General features: G+C 39.4%; 2 protein-coding genes across 3 annotated transcripts in view; both read left to right on the top strand.

Annotated features, from left to right (window-relative positions):
* Nucleotides 1–20,830, top strand: part of hivep3a (HIVEP zinc finger 3a) — a 32,081-nt gene extending 11,251 nt beyond the window's left edge. The window contains exons 2-7 of one of the 2 annotated variants that reach the window (XM_083543163.1): nt 6,936–10,862; nt 12,186–12,331; nt 16,830–17,005; nt 17,278–17,379; nt 17,471–18,081; nt 18,971–20,830. In XM_083543163.1, coding sequence (XP_083399289.1) covers nt 7,227–10,862; nt 12,186–12,331; nt 16,830–17,005; nt 17,278–17,379; nt 17,471–18,081; nt 18,971–19,531 — 5,232 coding nt within the window. In that variant the 5' untranslated portion in view covers nt 6,936–7,226 and the 3' untranslated portion in view covers nt 19,532–20,830. Of the gene's footprint in view, nt 1–6,935; nt 10,863–12,185; nt 12,332–16,829; nt 17,006–17,277; nt 17,380–17,470; nt 18,082–18,970 lie in introns of those variants that run through there. The other variant, XM_083543164.1, reaches the window with a different exon arrangement.
* Nucleotides 1–23,204, top strand: part of phactr4a (phosphatase and actin regulator 4a) — a 136,037-nt gene that overhangs the window by 45,215 nt on the left and 67,618 nt on the right. The window lies entirely within an intron of this gene.

Here is a 23,204-nt window from a genome sequence, read left to right on the forward strand (position 1 = left end):
TGTGTGTGGGTGTGTGGGTGTGTGTGGGTGTGTGGGTGTGTGGGTGGGTGTGGGTGTGTGGGTGGGTGTGTTTTCTCTGCACACACTGACCTGGTTGCTTTTCTGCTGAATTTTGCTTGTTTTTGTTAAATGCTTCTTCTTCTCGCTCCATGCAGACTCTATAAATGTGCACCTGAAAGTGTTGGTTGAAGTGAAATGGAGTGGAATGAAATCTGAGATCATCAGAAGACATTTAAGATGTCTGAGTCTCCTCACATTGTTGTAGTTATTTGTTTTGTATAAGAGATCCAGCTCCTCACCCTGGTTCTCCCTCCTTCCACACATGCACACACTCGCCTAAAAGTTGCGAATGGAAAAACACACTGTGGGTGATGTCAGAGTGTTTGGGCTTCTTGCAGCTGGAGCATGGCACGTCTGGAAAGCCAGGCAATGAAATGTGGACGTTCTCCAGAGCCACTCTAACCAGAGCTCCCTCTCCCTTTTTTTTCCACCTGCGACCTGATTCTTTCCATCCTGCCTCTGACTGAGTGCTGATGAAAGCGAGAGAAACGCCGTTCAGAATGTCGTCACTACAGGAGAAAAAAACCGCAGCTTTCCGTTTTTTCTGAATGAATGTGTGTGCGGTCTGAGGAAACATCACGCGCACACTAATGAGACGTAAAATATCAGATCGACTGTAGGAGTCTGACATTTTATTATTATTATTATTATTATTATTATTATTATTATTATTATTATTATTATTGATTACTGGAAAATGAACTGCAGGATATTATGTCACCTGTAAACTCGGTGTATGCAGACATTCATCTCACCTTCTCTCTGCCTCCTAGCCGCACTGGCTCATTCATACATTTCCTCTCGATTTCATTCTGCCTCTCTCTCTCTCTCTCTCTCTCTCTCTCTCTCTCTCTCTCTCTCTCTCTCTCTCTCTCTCTCTCTCTCTCTCTCTCTCTCTCTATCTCTCTGCTACTCCTCTGTTCTCTTCTGCTCATTCAAAGCCACACCGACCTGAGACTTTACCCAGGCTGGAGAAAGAAGAGATCCTGCTGTTTTTTTCCTGGTAATAATAATAATAATAACAATAATAATAATAATAATAATAATAGTAATAATAACGCTGATAAATGTTGCTCGTGTTGGAGATATTGTGATGGTCTGCAGCCCACCCTCGTGTGAGCTCATTGAGGCTCGTTCTGCATCATTCTTTGTTAGTCTGCTCGCTCTTGAAGGAGATTATGTTGAACTGTGGAGCGCGTGATTGTCGGTTCTACTGAGTCACGGTACGGTTTGTGCGCGTGGAGGTTCTGTGCGGTTTTGTCATGTGTGGCGCGAGCGGTGCGTGTCGGAGAGGCAGCAGAAAAAGATGAATGGACTGACTGTCTGCTTCTCTCAGTCTCTCCCTCTATCCTGCTCTCCTCACACTCTCGTTTGCTGAATGAGTCCTGGGGCGACTGGAGGTTTGTCCGCTGCGCATGTGTGTGTGCGTGCGTGCGTGTGTGCGCGTGCGCGCGTGCGTGCGTGTGTGTGTGTGTGTGTGTGTGTGTGTGTGTGTGTGTGTGTGTGCATGCACTGAGATACTGGTTAATGTCAGCACAGGGGTTTTGTCTCCCGAGGAATCGACACTGGCATGCTGCTGATGAAGCTCCTTGTTAATGGTGCGTCTGTGAGAAGATCTCCGAGCTGCAGGAGGAGCGCGCGACCGTCTGCAGTGCAGGAGGCAGAATTTATTCTGTTTCTTCGGCAATGACATCAGCTGTTTGTTTGCACACATTGTGCTGGTTTCACATTGTGTATCTGTTAGAGATGTTCACCACGGCTCTTATTAATTTAATTGCTTTAAAAGATGATTATTTTCTAGACATCTACATCAGAAGTGTCATGAATGCAGATGTATTATGAAAAAACGGTTACACCTGATGGGAAAAACAGTCCAAAAGATCGAGTTTATTTATTTTGATAAATCATTAATTCATTCTTCTTAATGCACTCTGAAGGCGCTGGTGTTTGGGATTAGATTAGGATTAGGATCTGATAAGGTTGTTGTGTGTTGGTCATTTTATAGTTGGCGAAGATGAGGGAAGTGAAAGAAAGGTGGTGGTGGTGGTGACTGAGGGTTCTACATTCTCTCTGTGTAGTCAGCGAGGATGCTGTGAGATAAATTTAGCCCTCCAGCTCTGCTTCCATCTGCCGCCGCATGGTTTAGGGCCGTTGCCATAGGAACAACCATTGGGTGCCCATTAGTGAAGGAGAGAAGGAGCGAGATTGATGAGATTTCCAAAAAGCACCATGTTCTTTTTTTTTTTATAACTGATTAACCATATTGAAGGACATGCATGGTTTTATTAAATGCCATCATTTTGGATTATTTATCTCCAATACAAACTTCTCATGTGTCTTTAGGGATTGAGTGCCATTTAGCCTTGACCTTGTGCACCAGGTCCTGTGTTTGTGATTGAACTTGTACGGTTTTACTTTTCTGTAGAGCATATTTGCATTTTGTCCAATATAACCTCACTAGCATTAAAACCTAAATCTTTATCCTCTATGCCCTGATGATATCCACCATATCCCATGAAGAAGAAAGTCAATGCCGAGCAGGTGACCTTTGCAGACTTTCATCTATTTCTACTGTGAGGCTTCATAACACATTTTGAGTCAGGTGATATTTCTGACTCCTAATCAAGAACATGTGTGAAGAACAGTCATGCCTTCTGTTTCGCTTCCAACTTTCCACCTGCACAAACAGACCATCTCTGAAATATCCATCCATTTCTCTTATTAGTGCAGTTCAAACAGCATGCAGACTTTCTGTATACTCTACACTAAGCTGTGCTTTTCCCCACAACTGGTGGTGACCGATTTCCATTTGGTAGCAAACGAAAATGTTTATTTTGAAGTGGATTTGAGAGTCATTTAAACTTTTAATGCAATGTCTTACTGTATTTACAGCTATGAGATCAAGTTTGTGTCAGATAGATAGATAGATAGATAGATAGATAGATAGATAGATAGATAGATAGATAGATAGATAGATAGATAGATATGCTTTTAAAATGCTTCTTTTGTCACCTGCAAGATTAAAATAATATTTAGTTTTAAATTAAGATTAAATTTTTTTTTTTTTTTTAGGAAGAAGTGCATTTAGAGCGTCTCTCAAACAACCAATAATTTTATGTTAACTACATTTTATTTATTGTTTGTTATAAAAACCTGCAAGTTCCACCTGCTCAGGTCCACACTGGCATTTCAAGACACATTATGATTAGAAATGGTGTCTCACTGGCAGCTTAAAAGAGCTCGATGTCACTGTGTGTTAAAGTAAAAGAGGATTGAAACCATATTTTAATCATGATTTGAACATTTTCTAGTCTCATCTGACTCATCAAACTGCAACACTCTTGTGAAAGTACATTTTGTCCAGCACTCGATGCTGCAGGTCTGTTTATTGTAAACATCTGTACTTATTATAGTCAAACTGTATTATACAGAAGCACAGTGGTGTAGAGAGAGAGAGACACACGCTTCAGGTTTGGAATTATCTTCACAATTCTAAAATTCAGCCACCAACTATCTGACTCAGTGCATAAAGAACCCGAGCGAACCAGAACGTTGGTTCTCTGGTTTCTGTAAATAATGTAGCAGATCCCAAACTGTGAAAAATAAATCAGACTTGTCTGGACACAAACAGGCAGAAACAGTGAGTTACTAACCCTAACCCTAGACCCTGGAGATGATAGTACTAAATGTGGAATGAGATGTAACTGTGTTTTTAGCAGTTTTTTTTTTTTTAAGTAATAAAACAAAACATTTAATATGAGTGTGAGATCCACCCTGACAAGTCCCTGTGTATAATGCAACAACATGACAACAAGCAAATTTCTATAATGCAGTTGTTTAAGTGAGAGCCAGAACTACTGTTTTGATTTGTGCAGCCTTCTGACCAATCAGATTGGAGAATTAAATTGTGTATATAATAAAATAAAATAATGGACAATGAATTTAACTCTACATAGGAGCTGGTGATCAGACAAATAAACGTGTGAATCAACCCTGATTTCTTTTACTTTTTATTTTTATTACATGCTAGGCTGGAAATGACGGACAGACTCCGTCCGCCCAAAAAAACTCAACCAGACGTCTGTTGTCATCCAATTTATACCCAAGACACCTTACCCTGGTAAGTCTTTAGATTATAGTAAAGACTATTTGGTTTGGCTGTTTGCTTTTTAAAAATCAAATAAATACCAGGTAAACTTTTGAGATTCTTCTCATTCCATGGAACACAGTCTGGTATACATATGGCAGTAGTATTGTAGTTCTTATTGGCAGGGCAGAAGTTCTGAGAGCTGAGTGTTTTTACAGGTTGGCTTTATAATAATTACTTAATAATAATTATTTGATTATTTAATTATAATGATTATTCATAATTTTACAGCATACAAAGCCATTCTAGAATATTCTTCAGCTTTCTGCCAAATATTTGGTGAAGGTCCACATATAGGCTTCATGCTCTGGCATACATTTAGCATTTTTGGCCATGTAGTGTATTAAAATAATCTAATCTGAGAACTCAGTGTCTTTTGGTAATAACAGTAATGAACAATTAAATTGAGACTAAAATCAAAAAGGCCAGACAAAGCTGTGAACACTAGAATAGTTTTGTTCAGCTAGGCTCGATATACTCAGCATAACAAGTCTGGAATGCACTACTGGCAAAGATTTGCATTACCAGCAGGATCCCATATGGTTCCACACCTTTCCACCCCTGCAGCAAAGCGTGGGCACTGGTGCCAGCTGGTTCGTGTGAGAAGATGCTTGGATACTGTGAATACTGCAATAATGATAGTGAGAAAACGTTTATTAGTCTCATGTATGAACTTCTCCTCGACCAGGTAAAATGTCTCAAATTGTTGAGGAACTGTGGCTCTTAATGTGATGAATGAAGTGTTTTACAAATATAAACTTTCAACAGAAGCAACAGAAAAAATATGAAAAATATGAAAAATAGGAGTTAACAATGTTTTTTTGGCAAATGTTTGTATTTTAGGTTCATATACCCAAACTTCGAATATACACATATTCAGAAGTTCTTAACCCAATTTTAGTAGTTTCAGCATTTTCCTTTGATGTTTTTTTTTGCTTGATGCAGGCCAATAATTTAACCCTTCTGAAACAGATTAATATCTTTTCCACGACCTTCTGACATGGTTGTTTAAGAAATGAGAAGCTACTCACTGCATCAGTTTGGGTTAAATAACTTGTTGCCAGCTGAAACATAATCATCCATGAAGTAATTATCCAATGGGAGGCTCTGACCTTTTTGCTTAGTTAAATCCAGGTGGTGACTTTATTTTGGATGGGCAGTGAAGAATTCTGTTAGAAAAATGAAGGCTATGCTGAATATAGCCCATTAAATTTATGAGCAATCTCCACTCCATCACTGAAAATAGACCACCACAGGACATCTGCTGAGCTGTTATTATAGGGCAGTGGTCACTTTCAGCACAGCAGTAACATTGATTATGTTAGTGGCATTGATGGTGTGAGTGTATCTGTTGCAGCAGGACTGTTAAAGTTGTAAAACACCTTAAAGTGTTTAGTCTGTGATACAGAGCTATAGGACGAGAGAGGATAATGTGAAAAAGGACTCTAGTCATCACTAATGGACATTATCAGGGTCGGGCAAAGATACATAAGAATATATATATATATATTTAAATAAAATTACAAATACATCAACTTTAAGTGTATCAAATTAAACTGCAATATACAGTTGCCACACCGTGTATCAAAATAAACTACTGTTTAAAAATGCAAAAAAAAAAACTTTTACAATGGAGCACAAAATTTCCTCGCAAAACATTCCATCAATTGGTCTGTTTGATCTGTTCTTTACCATCACACTGACTTAGTTGATTAAGCAAACAATGTTTGATAGCAGCTGCTTTTCTCTGGAGGAGTCACGCAATAAATCTGACACATGCAACCAGTTAACTGATCAAATATTCACATACAACATCCCTGTGATCTCCTACATGAAGATCAGTTTTAAAGAGTTTCATGTTGAACAGTTTGTGAAAGACTCATTATTGTATCCTAATTGAGTTATTTGCTGTTTGGTAACGAAGAGCTGCTTTACATCAGTAAATTTGAGTCAATGTCAAACAGGTCATTCAGAAGAAGACGACTGAAGGCATCTGCATTCGAATCAACTAGTTTCTAACTCATTAATCATTTAAATGTTAATCATAAATATAATATATTATGTGTCAGCAGTCATTCATGCAAAATGGTTTGCAAAATCATGATCCCACTAAACAGCTACTTCAATTAGGGTTCATGTTCCTCAACCCTCTCGAATACAAATGAAAAAATCCTGTTTTATATTTGAAAAACGTATTTGAAATACATGTTTCATAAATGCCGTCTTTCCCTGTATATTGTAGATGATGGATCACAAATTGTTCTTAGTGAGAGATGAGTTACAAACAAGACATTTTGAACTTAGAAATATTCAGGTGTACCTCATTAACTTTGTAGTAAAACTGTAGCTAAGTACCTGAACATGGAAGTGTATGCATTGTAGGTTTGTCTATTAGCAATAGCATTATAGCCTTTATATTTATTTACTATATACGTTTTCATATTTATCTGCACTTCTCAATTTTGCACAATTGCTGCTATTTGCTAGATGCTAAACTGCATTTCGTTGCTGTGTACCTGCTTTATGCAATGACAAAGATCTATCTATCTATCTATCTATCTATCTATCTATCTATCTATCTATCTATCTATCTATCTATCTATCTATCTATCTATCTATCTATCTATCTATCTATCTATCTATCTATCTATCTATCTATCTATCTATCTATCTATCTATATGTTTATCAAGCCTCCTTACTTATTTCTCTCTTTGTTGTTTATTACAGAACACATCATTTGCACGAAGAAAAGCTTTTTATATTTATTGAAACAGAGGACACAAGTACCAAGAACAATATTTAAACAGGACATTCTGATTCTGAAATTCCATCAGCTTGACTTTTATCATTCATTAAAGTTCATCAATTGTTGCTCAATTTCTATTTCTAGTTCTTTGAGGTCCCAGGAAACGATGCTCCTCTTTGGTCATATTGTGTTCGTAATGAATCTACTTTATCTAAGGATTGTGTGATAGTCTTTAGGCGTGGCATTCTTACCAGAGGCCCTTTCCACATTTTATGGAGGTCTCACATAGACAACTGAGCACTGGGGAGCAGTCAGGAGGACAAGAACCCCTTTATGAACCTCAACATGAGTCTTGTCTTAACAACCCAAAAGCAACCACAGCTCCCTCCCAGCATGAACATGGACCACCTCATTCCAGACAGACAAAAAGACTTCGTAATGAAAGAAAGCGTCTCCGACTTCAGAAAAGAAATGTTCAAGAAGCAGATTCTCTCAAAGTGTCGAAGTCAGAATGGGCTTCTAGAAGTTCTGAAGATATGGATGTTTCAGATAAATGTCCTGGGACTTCAACTTCATCTGTGTCAATGCAGAGTTCTGCGGAGGGGCGTGAAAGCACACCCAAACAAAAACGTGAGCGTAAACCTCAGAAGCCAGGAAAGTATGTTTGCACCTACTGTGGTCGTGCATGTGCCAAGCCCAGTGTACTACAGAAACACATACGTTCCCACACTGGAGAAAGGCCTTACCCTTGTGCACCATGTGGTTTTTCTTTTAAGACGAAGAGTAATCTTTACAAGCACCGTAAGTCACACACACATAAGGTAAAAGCTGGTATGGCCTTAGGTAGACAGGGACCTGGCACGAGTTGTCATGATGAGCCAGTTACAGAATCAGACGAAGACACCAGTCAGCTATCTACATCTCTCACTCTCAAAAATCAAGAGATGATCATCTCCCCAAGGAATTCTCGCACAGAAATTTCCCCCGAAGGGCAGTCACAGGGGTTAGAATACTCTCATGCCGTCAAAAAGAGACTAGCTATGAGGCTAAGCAAAGGTAGACGAGCTCCTGTGGGCTCATCTGATGAGACTTCATCATCATTTGGTATAGGCAGCAAAGGCAGCACAGAATCAGGCTATTTCTCTCGATCTGAGAGCACCGAAGTCACTCAAGACAGTCTGCCAAACACAAGTGCCAAAAGTTATGCTGAAGTTATTCTTGGAAAATTTGGCCGTCTCGGTCATTTACAGAGAACAGTCCATCAACAGGATGAACAATCTGCAGAACAAGAGGGGAGGAGCATCCCTTTCTCAGTGCCTAAAAAGCAAGTAATAGATCACATCACCAAACTCATCACCATAAACGAAGCAGTCGTGGACACAAGCAAAATTGATAGTGTCAAACCCAGAAGGTTTTCTCTTTCTAGGCGGAGCAGCACAGAGTCCTCTCTTTCTAAAGATACAATTCTTCGTCGAGCAAAAGAGATAGATCTTAGTTCAAAGAGCAGTGGGTCCATCACTCTTGGTGTACCTTGTGAGAAATTTCAACAACACTCCACCAGTGTCAGTCAACCGTCTGACCTGTCAGCTGGTCCTTTATTAAGAAGTCAATCATTACCATCGGATGCAAGCATTGAGTCTGCTGCTGCCTCACAAAACTTTTGTCACAGCCAATCATTTGATGAACAACCAGCTCAGAGCAGGCGGCATGGCATGCTCAGGCGCCAGCCTGCAATTGAATTACCTATTGGTGCTGAAATTAGTCCTGAGGAACAACCTTGTTCCAGCTCACCATTTCATACCTCAGTTTCGATGGTGTCTGACTGCAAGCCAAAACATCTAGAACCATTTGAGTGTGAAGCATGTGGACTTGCTTGCAACAATTGGGAAAAATATAAAACACACAAGCACCACCAGTGTCCTGCTCAGCCACCTCACCAACTTGAGATTCCTGCATGTCAAGCTGAAGAGCATGGAACAATTCATAAAACCAGAGTTGGTGGCTTAGCAGTAAGAAAAAGGAGGAAGGAGGAGAGTCTAGAACTTGATGATCCTGCCTTACCAGAAGCTGCCTTGTCATCTACCTTTACAACATCACAAGGATATACTGCAACATGTGTAAAGCCCACCATAAAGTCTGTTTTGTCATTGCAGGCACAGGAGAAGAACACTCTAAAAGGAGTATCAGTGATACAACACACTAGTTTATTTAACAAACAAGAATCTTCATCTCACATTTCGGTAAAGGAGCAGACATCAAAACCAAACTTCCGTAAACTCATTCGCCAACACAATGTTCAAATACCAGAGATTCGAGTAACAGAAGAAACAAATATCAACATTACAGTGCCGCTCCCTCCAGATGTGTCTGAAACTAAAGAGCCGAAAAAAGTTGAAGACTTTCAATGGCCTCAGAGAAGTCCAACCCTGGCCCAGCTTCCCATTGAGAAGTTACCCCCAAAAAAGAAAAGACTTCGTCTTGCAGAGGCCACTCAGTCGTCTGGAGAGTCAAGCTTTGAATCAATATCTGTACCTCATAGTCCAAGTCAAGACACTCACCGGTATAGTCATTCCACATTACTTGAAGAATCTCTAAAAAGTGATATTGACACAGTGTCCAGAAGGTCAAGAGCTCCTCATACTTTACCAATCTCAAGTACTCACCACCCTCACAGAGAAATGCAACGGTCTGCATCTGAGCAAGCACCACATATACCTCAGCAGACAAACCCCATCGTGGAGACCAGAAGTAAGTCATTTGATTACAGCTGTTTATCCCCTGAGCGAACACCTGCAGGATGGAGGGAAAGGCGCAAATGCCTCCTGATGAAACATTCCGCAGTAAGAGAGCCAGAAGAAGAAGATCCACCACCAAAGCCAAGTTTTTGTGCTAATACCATGTCTCCAAATGCAAGCATTTCCTCTGGACAGAGTCCTGACACATCTCATTCCTTTGTGCCTTCTTCATTGTGTAATGTGTCTTTCAGCAATACAGCATGCTCCTCATTCTCTCATAAACCCATCACTGCTTCAACTGCACTGACTCACACAGATGATCACACAGTCCTGGATCTGCACTGCCTGTCAGGTGCTGCACGAGCTCACTACTACTCAGTATCCTCAGGGCTTAAGCTTAAGATTCCTTTAGAGGATGATGTTGAGCAGTCAACCTCCAATTATCATCCTTACCATCCCCATCTTGATATTACTCCAAGCCGAGAGCTTCTGAGTCCTCCTGAGATGCACATTGTGCCTGTTCGCCTTTATTCAGATTTACCTTCCCATGCCAATTCTGTTTACACTACTCTCTCACGAACAGTTGTTGCAACACCTCAGGATCCTTGCTGCTCTGGTTTAAGATTAGAATCTCTAGGATCTAGGTTTGATTTTAAAGATCAAGTACCTGAGGGATCCAAATCCTCCAGTGCAGGAGGAAATAAAAGGGTACTGTCTCCAACAAGCAGTGTAGAACTCACCCCTGATGGTCAACAACAGAAACGAGTGAAGGAAGAGGAGGAGAACGTGGACCATGCCCAGAGCAATAAAACTAGTTTAATTTCCATCAAAAAAGTGGACTCTCAGCTGTGTACTGACAATATTATAGTCCCCGTAAACAAAGAAGAGACTCCCTATACTTCTCTTGACACAAATCTTGCAATTAGCTGGTGCTATCTAAACTACGTGAAACCCAACCCATCTGCCCAAGATGAGAAGCAGAACTCAGTTTATTCTACTTGGTGCATAAGTTCTCGGAATCCGAACCCTCCAGGGTTAACAAGCAAAGATGTACTTTCTCTAGTGTACTGCAAGCAAAGACATACACCTTTCACCTACACCACAGCAGCGATGTCTCCAGCCACAGTGGAAAATCCTGCAGCACCTGACACCAGGGATCACAAAGAGGCTGAGGTAAATGTAGAAACACCAGGATGAAGCACTATGCATGAGACGTTTGAGAAAATACACTATACACTGTATAGCCAATTGATTGTGGACACATATGAGATTTTCGAACATTTTATTTCAGAGACAGTTCCTAATCGGCTGTTTTAATAACCTTCACTCTTCTGGGAAGGTTTTTCTCTAAATGTTGAAGCGTGGCTTTGGTGAGGTTTTGGTTAAGTTGGGTTTTAAATGAGAAATTCAGCATTCAATTTTATTTCAGATGTGTTTATATCTCAGAGTTCTGTACAGGCAAATTCAGTTCTTTGTGAACTTTGTGGAAACACTTTAAGGAAGGTCCACACGTGGGCTGGATAGGCAGGTGTCCACAAAGATTTTGGCCATATATTGTATTATATCACCTTGTTGGCTCATTAAACTAAGTGTGTAGAAATGTAGATCAGTGTATACATTTTTTTTATAAGGTTTCCATGTTGATAGATTGGTACATTTTTTGTACTTTTAGATTTACCTTCCACCTGGAATCATGATTTGTGTTTCCTGTCAGGTGATCGTTTAAGGTCATTGTTCTCCCTGTGTTTAGAATTTAGAGAAACGCTTTAATACTACATTCCACACACCTTTCAAGGTAAAATATGTTGTAGGTACTAAAGGAACAAAAGATGTACATTTGAGGGTATACAGTATGTATCTTTCTTAGTGGCAAGGAACGGTAGATTTTGGTGTTCTTTACGACCCTAACCCTAAACCTGACCCTACACCTGACCCTGACCCTAAACCTGACCCTGAACCTGACCATAAACCTGACCCTGACCCTAAACCTGACCATTAACCTAACCCTGACCGACCCTAACTCTAAACCTGACCCTTACCCTAAACCTGACCCTGACCCTAACCCTAAACCTGACCTTAAACCTGACCCTAACCCTGACCCTAAACCCAAACCTGACCTTAACCCTGACCCTAAACCCAAACCTGACCTTAACCCTGACCCTAAACCTGACCCTAACCCTAAACCTGACCCTAACCCTGACCCTAAACCCAAATCTGACCTTAACCCTGACCCTAAACCCAAACCTGACCTTAACCCTGACCCTAAACCTGACCCTATACCTGACCCTCGACCCTAAACCTGACCCTAACCCTGACCCTAAACCTGACCCTATACCTGACCCTCGACCCTAACCCTGACCCTTGACCCTAAGTCTTTAGAGTCAAAATCACTCATAATACTTTCTGCAAAATGTTGAAAGTGAATTCCCTCATCTCTGTCTCCCTGGGCACCCGGAGCAGGGTTGGTGAATTTGCCCGTGTCTCTCTCGAGTATAGGTACATGCCATACAGCCCATAGACCCTACAGAGATGCAGAACGCTGAGCTGAGAAAGAGTGAAAAGACACCAAAGGAAGAGGGAGAAGAAGAAGCACAGTCTACCTCCAACAGTGAAATCCTCCGGGTACAAATCTGTGAAGGAGGGTAAGACACACTTTCATTCTTAAAGCATTTATAATGATATTTGTGTATATTTACTATTACTAGCATGATGAACATGGTGTAACACGGTTTCTAGGTCAGTCAGACGTGTAAATAACCTGCAACACAGTACAGTAAAAAAAGTATTAGACTGATAAACTGATTAGATTTTGGGATTGATACAGATAGGATCAAGGTCACAGCAAGGACTAATGTTTGAAAGGTCTTGTTGGTGATAATGAAAACACTCTACATGTTTTTAATGCTGCAGATTATTTGCGTGGCGATGAACATAAATATTATAACTATTATATATTAATTCAGTGAGTGAATATCAGCATGTCCAGGAATTCTGTAGAAGCTATTGCTAAAGTCAGATGAATATTCAGAGAGGTGTGTAATGATTAGACAGTACTGTAGTTTTTCTATTTGTTTCGCCGTGTTCTTTGGTCATGTCCGTACTTTGGTCACCAGTATTTCAGTGCGCTGTGCCGTGTTGTTCTTGCCCCCTCTGCTGCAGGAGATTGCTTTAGTGTCAGAGCCAACACAGACCTTCTGTTACATGGCTTGAGCCAGGAAACTACCTAGCCTGGCGTTTACTTCCTCTCTCCTGCAGACCCCGCAGAGCCCTGCTGATGCCAAACTGCATAAATGATTTTGGTTTCTTCAGCTCTGGCTGGAGAGAGAGAGCGAGCGAGCGAGAGAGAGAGAGAGAGAGAGAGAGAGAGAGAGAGAGAGAGAGAGAGAGAGAGAGAGAGAGAGAGAGAGAGGGGCACAGCAGTAATTTTAGATAGTCTTTCGAATTTTAAAGAACTGATACACATTATTACTCTTTAAGCTGGTGAATCTACTAAACCCTCCTGATATCCTTTTTTTTTAAAATCAGGTTGGAACCTGGTTGTTTGGTGCTCCACATTTTTCTAGTTGTTTATGATCGAGGTCTTTGTGTGTTTTTGTGACTGCGCCCTTGAGGTTTATGAGTTTCACAGACGAATTGTCGTTGTGTATGAAAGCAGCCATCTGTGTCTTTCCCTCACTGTGAGCTCTTGCACTAAATATTTTCCACAGTGACTTAATCTTACAATTAATACAGACGTTGTGAAGTTTACTCATCATTCAGACAGGCTGCAGGCTGCTCATCCTATTCTTGAGGTCATACGGGCTGATAAGATGCTCAGACGGTCTTAATGTTCTAATATTTTTTTGCTGCGGTGAAGTAGTAGGGCCTCGTGTTGTGCTGCTGTAGATAATCGTGAGAAGGAGATCATGAAGGACATGATTTTGATGGCAAGTTTGTGCTTTGTAGGTATTTAATCAAATATGAATACATTATTCAGGATAAAGAGATAATGTCTTTAAAACACAGGAACACTGATACTGTATGTGTAGGTGGTTAGTGGTTTGTTCCAGGAGTCTGACCAAAACACTGTTATTAATATCAAAATAAAAGCGTAATAGTTACAGTATAGTGTTTATCTTCAATGAATAAAAATCTTCATTATATTCCTTATACTTAGATATTAGATATTATATATAATATTAGATATTTATTATACTAACTGTTTTTTTTTTGCATACAGACACATAGACGTGTATATCCAGCTCAAATGATTTGCACCATAATACAGATTATTTAAATACATGATAAATATAATAAATCATTATAAAATAATTATTATTAAAATATTAAAATAAATGCTGTTTCAGCTTTTTCAGAATGTAAATGCTGCTTTATATGTAAATTGTATTTCTATTAGTGTAAATAAAATGTTTAATTCGATTACAGTTTAGTTCTATAATGATAGCATATGAAAGTATTTTCCTTTATTTTTAATTCCGTTGTATGTAATAATTTTGCTGCATGTTTTACTGTGTTCTAGTGTATGAATAACGATTGCATTGAGATGATCAGCAGCATGTGGAATCTCTGTAGTAGATTATAATAGCTTAATAGTGTAATAGTGAACTTTTTCGACCTTCCTGTTATGTCTCAAACTTTAAAACCGAAGTAAATCTGATCAAATGTTATTAGGTAGCTATTAATGTCAAATACTGTATTACACAATACAGCATTCTCTTTATTTTGGAAAGATTTTGTTTATGTTTGTTTTAATGAAAAATTACAAGTTTTAACAGCAGACCTTTTTTATCTGTGTTTTTAATTAAGATTTTGGTCGAATCCAAGTACAAGAACATATACAGATATTTGGGCCTCTACAGAGATACAGACACAGACACAGACACAGATACAGATACAGACACAGACACAGATACAGATACAGATACAGATACAGATACAGATACAGATACAGATACAGACACAGATACAGACACAGATACAGACACAGACACAGATACAGACACAGATACAGACACAGATACAGATACAGATACAGACACAGATACAGACACAGATACAGACACAGATACAGACACAGACACAGATACAGATACAGACACAGATACAGACACAGATACAGACACAGACACAGATACAGACACAGATATAGATACAGATACAGATACAGACACAGATACAGATACAGATACAGACCTAGACACAGATACAGACCTAGACACAGATACAGATACAGACACAGACCTAGACACATATACAGACATAGACACAGATACAGACACAGATACAGATACAGACACAGATACAGACCTAGATACAGACACAGATACAGACACAGACCTAGACACAGATACAGACACAGATACAGACACAGATACAGACACAGATACAGACACAGATACAGACACAGACACAGATACAGACACAGACACAGACCTAGATACAGACACAGATACAGACACAGACCTAGACACAGATACAGACACAGACACAGATACAGACACAGACACAGATACAGACACAGATACAGACACAGATACAGACACAGATACAGACACAGACCCAGACACAGATACAGATACAGATACAGACACAGATACAGACACAGATACAGATACAGATACAGATACAGACACAGACACAGACACAGATACAGATACAGACACAGACCTAGACACATATACAGATACAGACACAGATACAGACACAGATAGAGATAGAGATAGTAGTTCTGAACTCTAATGCCTTACGTTTATGCACAATAGTATATGAAGTCAGATCAGACTTTTTCCAGAAACACCCAAACACACACACATACACACGCGCACACACACACACACACACACACACACACACACACACACACACACACACACACACACACACACACACACACACACACACACACCATAAATGTTTAGGCACATTGGAATATTGGAACTGAAACTGTAGCTCGTTTATATGGCAGTGCCTGGTCTGGTCTTTGCCTGGTCTTTTCAGCTTTACTACATGGTAAACATTGAAGTGCTTTTCAGGGCTTGAACCACTAAATAAACAGCAGAATGACATAAAGCTGAACGGTTTTTAGTTTGCACACTGTTATCATTGTTATTAATAAGAAAGCTGGTGTAGTGGTCTTGTCCAGCAATTGGTAATATTTTCAGCGCAGCTGGTTTGAGGCAGGATTTCCCTCCCTCTTAGTTGTTTGTGTTGGCATACAGACACTATGTAGACTCTGGGCAACAGTCCTGGCACCCCCTGTTTAAGCATGGAGGTGTGGGTGGTGAAGGGCTTCGAATGAGGGGGGCCTGAATTCTTGACGTTATAAATGGTTCTCTGTTTGAGGTACAGTGGAGGCCCCATTTTGGGACTCTCAGAACACACCCACAGGTGGACACCCAGTCAAAGTGTGTGTCCGTGTGTCTGGGTGTCTCTGTGTATGCATTTAGAAGAAGGGTCTTGGCCAAATATACTTGTTTCCTTTTTAAAATCAGATTTAAAAGCAGTCTGTACAGGTGTTTTAGAGATCTGGAGTTAAAAACTACCTCCAGAACTGTGCAGAACAGAAAACCCAGTTTTCCTTACACAAGCAGTTTCTTTCAAATTCCAGATTATGAAGCCGTTCTTATTAAAATCTGATGTTTTATACGTTTAATATGGAAAAAGAGATTTGCAGGAGCTTTTACAGTGTTTTAAGAGTTACTTGTGAAATGTACTGTAGCATGAAACAGTCTGTTATACCATATGATGAAATTCTTACTCTGAGAAACCTCTTATAGTCCATCACATCAATTATAAGGACAATAAAGGACACAAAAAGAAACAAGACATAAATAACAAATGTGCACAATTTTAATAGTGCAAACGCAAGAAACATTAATGTGTGCAGTGTGTAATGTATAAATATGCTGCAGATTATATATTTCTATAAATATATTCCATATAGTTATTCCCATTGTGAAAATGTAGAAGTAGTGTGTGTGTGTGTGTGTGTGTGTGTGTGTGTGTGTGTGTGTGTGTGTGTCTGTGTGTGTGTGTGTGTGTGTGTGTGTGTGTGTGTGTGTGTAAGAATGGTGTAATTGAGTTTATTAGTATGAATCGGATCACTAGTTTTGGTTATGATTCTTGACGTGGTTGTGTTAGTTACAGGTCGAGTGAGGAGTATGTGTATGTGCGGGGACGTGGAAGAGGTCGTTATGTGTGTGAGGAGTGTGGGATCCGCTGTAAAAAGCCCAGCATGCTGCGGAAACACATCAGACTACACACTGATGCTCGACCCTACATCTGCCAGCACTGCAACTTCGCTTTCAAAACCAAAGGCAAACTTTTAAAGTTTATACTGTGAGACTGGAGCATCGTTTCTGCTGCTCTGCACCGCATGTATTAATATAGTTGTATTAGTTGGGGCAGTGGTCTGGTTAAAACCTGGAGGCTCAGGACATCTAAACTCAGACAAGTAGACATTTATTAGATCACATTTTAATCACTTTAAATTTTTAATCATTTTTAATCCTAAATCCAAGGTTTTTTAGATAATAAATTCAATACCTGTATGATTTTATTGAAGGATTTCACTTATTTGACTCTGCAGGGAATCTAACCAAACATATGAAGTCCAAGGCTCATGGGAAACGCTGTCCTGAGGGCACCACTCCTGGACCTGTGCTGTGTGAGCCAGACACAGAAGAAGGAGGTGGACAATAGCTTTCAGGATAATCTAGAAAAAAAAAACATATAAAAACTAATAAAAGAAAGAAAATAATTGTGTGCTGCTTATTTTCTAGGTGGTGCTGAGGAAAGTGTTGCTGTGCCAGAGGTCGCTGAGGAGCATCAGTTCTCAGACGCTGAGGATACGGATGATGAAGAGGATGACATCGAGGAAGCTGATGAGGAGACATCGCAATCCTCTGCCTCATCTGTGAGAATATCTGTCTGTAGTGAAGGTCCAGGATGTCAATCTGCTTCAAACCCTACAGTCTTGGGGAAGACAAATAAGTACAGACAGCTGAATCCAAATACGTCGGCTTATGTGGAGACCACCACTGCGTCGATATCTTCTTCTCCCATATGCAGTCTATCTCCTGGCCCTTATTTATCTCCAGGTCGTCAATGCTCTCCACGACGAGATGCGTCTCCTTTACGCTGTCCCTCTCCCATGCTTAGTCTCTCTCCATCTCCCTGTCAGTCCTCTCTTTCCCCATCTACCCGACCTGTCTCACCTTTTTCACTAAGACACCTGTCCCCAGTTCGAGCTATTTCTCCTTTATGTCCCGTGTCTCCAAGCAGTCCTCAAAGCTCCAGTTTTGGGGTCAGCACGACGGTCCAACAGAGGCCCTGCCGAAACAGAGATTGTTTAAAATCTTCAACCAGTACGGTCCATCTCAAGGGAAAGCTGGTGAGTTTTATTCCTGATTGCTTATTTTGGCTTCTTGCCATTTTACTCTTTAAGCAGGACAGCGTGTGACATTCATCCAGGAAACACAGTCCAGTGACTGTTCCTTTAAAAGAGATTAAGTTCAAATTCATCCTCATTTCAACCTTAAATATGAGTCTGATTTCAGCTTCACCAAAGGAGGACAATAATAAAATCAATGCCAAGGCTCACAGAAGCTCTTCTGGTAGTTCGAACAATGAATCACTGAACACTTGAGTCTGTTTAACGTCTTCTCAGCACCATGACTGTTCCTCAGACTTCATGCACCTTGTACACATCTCACTGTCATGACGATCTCTCAGTAAAACCTGTAATAAAAATCACACTGCACTTTTAGATCTTGTTTTTAAACAGTCAGAATAAAATGTGGATTTTTCGATCCAAGCAGGACATTGTTCATATTAAGTTTGTTGTTTTTAGCTAGTAAGAGTATATCTGTACCATGTGTCCTTCTCCAGCCGAGTTTATTTTATTCCCTGCAAAACTACGGCAGCTTTTATTTGTCCACACAGTCATTTCTGGGCTAGGTTGCCAAATCTGTCCAAATCAAATATTCCTAAACAAATATACTGATACCAGAAGTAAACAGTGTGTTATTTTGGACTTGAGCCTTTATTAAGAAAGCAGTCATCACTCTTTAATTACTTATTCACAAAACCAAACACCTGCATGTTCATGTCACAAAGTGGGTTTGGGGTAGAAGATTAAATCCATCCATGGCATTACTTCATGTATCTTCACTGAAATAAAGAAGAAGGTGGTTTTCAGTTCTATCAGAATAGCAGTGCTGAAGCATTTCCAGGCTGATGTAGCAGGCTGACTCACAAATGTCCTTCTGTTTGCTTTCCAGGAGAAGATGATTAGATCTCAGAGGAGAGAGCATCAGGCCGAGTTGCTCTTCTTCAAGCATGGGAAGGTCAGAGAAGGCCAGCGAGTGCTCAGCCACCTGCCTCTGCATTCTCAACCTCAGACTTCATGCTCCAGCCTCAGCCTCATGATCCCCATAGGAGGAATCCAGATGGTTCAGATTCCTACAATCAGATCGGGTCTGCACATGCACCGATCGAAACCGAACCCCAGCATGACCCAGACCTCCTTAGCTGAGCAGGATGAGGAGGAAGAAACAAGTTCCTCAAACGACTTGATACAATACAGGTGTGCTGGAGGACAAAGCCAGGAAGCTGGAGAACCTGACGATAAAAAAAGTGACACTCCGAGTGCACCCTTGACAACCTGGAAGTGTATCTCTCAAAGAAAAGAGAGAAAATGTTTGGAAAGAAAACCCACACACGTCCCCAAAAGCGCTACAGTCAAGCAAACATCTACAGATAGTGACACCACACCCAAGAGCACGTGGAAGGAGAAGGCTTTCAGAGCATCAGAGAGAATGCAGTCAGAGAGAAGACTTTAGTTCCAGTGATGAACAGAATCTCCAACATCTCCTACAGATGATCGAGCTGAGCACTTCGAAAACAAGATTCAGTGTAATAGTGTAGATATGCAAAATATATCTGTATGTATATTGTTCTCTCTCTGTCTTCTAGACGCATTTCTATCTATCATTTATATACGACTGTAAAAAAAACGATGGTTTATATTGATTTATATATGACCTTGTATGGCTTTGGAGTTTGTATTTTATGTGTTTGTATCATTTCTATATGCACTTTCTCACTAGATTATAAAACTCAGATAAACGCTCGTGTCCATCCAACATTTTTGATAGACAATGTGAGCATGGTAGATTCCAAACACACGGTTCTTCTCAAACAGCCAAAACCACTCCACTCGTCAGTACACATTTTTATATTAATTTATGTAATTAGTAGTGTTGTCGGGTTTCATAAGAGGAAAGACGTCTGTATAGTATTTTCTTATTGTGCTGTATTTGAATATGGAATTCATGTATTCTGTTAATTAATCAATGGCAGAAAAGCTTTTAGTAACATCAAATGAGGTAAGAAGATTATATGCATATACTATTTAAAGCTTATAGCATGGGTTTATTGTTCGCTGTGTTTTTCTTTTCCTATTTGATTAGAGAATATATGCAGATTATGTATCCTTGAACACGGTTTTTCTGGTTCTCGTTCATTATGATTGTATTTAAGCCACGATTCCTTTAACTGGGCGACTCCTCTCTGGATTTCTTTGGCTGTTGGTGTTGTGTGAACTTTATAGCACCACTGAGTGCCTCTGTGAAGAACTGAACAAAATACCTGCAGTTTAAAGTAGCTCATGTTACACACACACACACACACACACACACACACACACACACACACACACACACACACACACACACACACACACACACACACCGGGCTGACAGCTAGCAAATTGGTTATTATTATTATTATTATTATTATTATTATTATTATTATTATTATTATCATTATTATTATTATTATTATTATTATTATTATTATTTTATTTTTTACCAATATCCTCTTGAGAATCATTTCTAGCACACATGGTCTGGCAAAAGGTCACTTGTGGTGGTTTAAATCATAAGAAATAGCATCTTTTTAGCTGAACATCTGATCATGTAGCTAGTTTGGATGAAATATCGGGTGCCTATAAACAGCAGCATTACTGGTAAAATTGGTAAGCAATAAAACCATAAAAAATGTATTAAATTGGGTACTGTCTGAAATGTTGAAAATTGCATTATTACTCAAAATGAAAATAAAACATATAAGAAGAAAAACATTCTGGTTGTTTTTCCTTGTTTGTGCAGCAGATGGCAGCACTGAGCCGTGTACTACATTGCACAGAGATAATAATAATAATAATAATAATAATAATAATAATAATAATAATAATAATATGCAACACGATATTGTACACAACCCTCTTTGCACTCAGAACTTCCACAACTCCATCATGCAGAGTCGCTGAGATGACACGTTTGTCCTCCATGCTGATGTTTGCATGTTGTTTAATGCTCCACGCTGCTCCCTCTTGTTTGGCTGAATGTGGAGAATGTGGTTACTGTGTTCATGTTAAAGATGTTAGCGAGTGTATCTACAGTAGGTTTATATATTGTTCTTTATCTTATTTGTGTTTATTATAAATATACCCTGTAATAATGTTTGGTTAATAATAATTGACAGTATTGACTTTGTGTTTTATAAGTACTTTAGCATTTCTAATTTCTCACTCGATGTGATAATATGAGACTCAGCTGAAGCGTTCTAAATATCTAAAATATTTAACTGAACAATATACGTTTGGTTTTTTTATTTATTTATTTATTTTTTATTTTACGTAAAATGTAATTTTATAAATAACAGAAAGATTTAAGAAAGAAAGAATATATTCATGTTTTGTGCGCTAGGTGGCAGCATTGACCCAAGTATAAAGACTAGGAATCATTTGAGAGGCAGAATGTCAGAGCACAATAAATAAATAAATAAATAAATAAAGCTTTTTAATGTATATGTATTTTTTATGGTAATATAAAATTATAATGATTATAACGATGATAATAGTTATGTGTCATTTTGTGTCTGTGTGGATGATTACAGTAAATACAGTACAATTACAGTAGAAGCAAAAGAGATCCAGTGATTATTAAATCAGGTTCCTCAGTGATGAAGCACCACGTTTATGTAAACAGCTTCAGTGTTTTTTACGATAATGACAGTAATATTTGTGTGTGAGTTTAATGATCATCTCTACTGTAAGTAAACATTGCTGTCATTTCTGCAGCTCATTTAATAGGGAGTGACTTTTCTAAACATCTGTTCATGCATGACTGCTTTGTGTCCATCAACAGAAGATTCCACTGAGCTGAATGAGGAGATGGACTGAGATCTGCACTCGTCTTTCTGTAAATCAGTAGCCGTGTTGTTGAGTCGCTCAAAACAAACCAAATATGATGTGATGAAAACCCGTTCTTTATAAATAGTGAAAATAAAAAAGATTTTATTGTGGAAGAAACGAAATACATACATTCAGTAAAGTTCACACAATCAGCCGCATTCTCATATAATACACACACATCCTGCATCCTGTAATCTCCAGGAACCAGATACTGCATGATGATGATGATGATGATGATGATGATGATGATGATGATGATGATGCATACATCACTCTTTACTAAGAGAAGACACTTTTCTTTATAGTATTACTTTAACAGCATGATTCTCTCTCTCTCTCTCCCCCTTCCCCCCCCCTCTCTCTCTCACTCTTCCTCTCTCTCTCTCTCTCTCTCTCTCTCTCTCTCTCTCTCTCTCTCTCTCTCTCTCTCTCTCCCCCTTTCTCCCCCCCCCCCCCTCTCTCTCTCTCTCTCTCTCACTCTCCCTCTCTCTCTCTCTCTCTCTCTCTCTCTCTCTCTCTCTCTCTCTCTCGCATGACCTTCACCCTTCCACACCTTATGCTGTATCAAATGTAAAGTAGATTTCAAAGTGCAAAAACTGAACACATGCAAAATCTTACAAAACTCAGATCAGGCATTTTTATATATATATATATATATATATATATATATATATATATATATATATATATATATATATATATATATATATATATATATATATATATATATTACTATTAATATTGTACAGTATTGGTGTGTGTGTGTGTGTGTGTGTGTGTGTGTGTGAGAATTTCAGCTTCTTTGAATTAGTGCTGTTCCTGATTTTACAGTCTGTAAATATCCGATTGAAGATGTGATTTGACTGAAGCGACTGAATCTAAACTGCTTCACGTGTTTTCCAGAGCAGATGTTCTTGAGATCATTTGTGTTTTTTTGTATTGACATCTGATCAATGAACAACACAATTCTTTGTACATGTTCTGACAGAAATCTCATGCCTTTGTTGCTGGTTTCTGTTGAAGACACCAAAAAGTTTCCAGCTGTAATGAGGGACTCCGTCGTCATCGCCTCTCCCAAACACAAGCACAAAAAGGAGTGAACTCATTCTTTCTTTATTTGTCACCTAGTTTTCTAAATACGCACATTTCCATCTCCAGCCCCTATTGTTCCTGTCCTGCCTCACCCCCGGCCCCCACGCAATGCCGATCCAGGAGATACTTCTACTGAACCTGCTCACAGAACTGCTTTAGACCCG

The sequence above is a fragment of the Silurus aristotelis genome (assembly GCF_946808225.1).
Source record: "Silurus aristotelis genome assembly, chromosome: 6".
NCBI classification, from domain to species: domain Eukaryota; kingdom Metazoa; phylum Chordata; class Actinopteri; order Siluriformes; family Siluridae; genus Silurus; species Silurus aristotelis.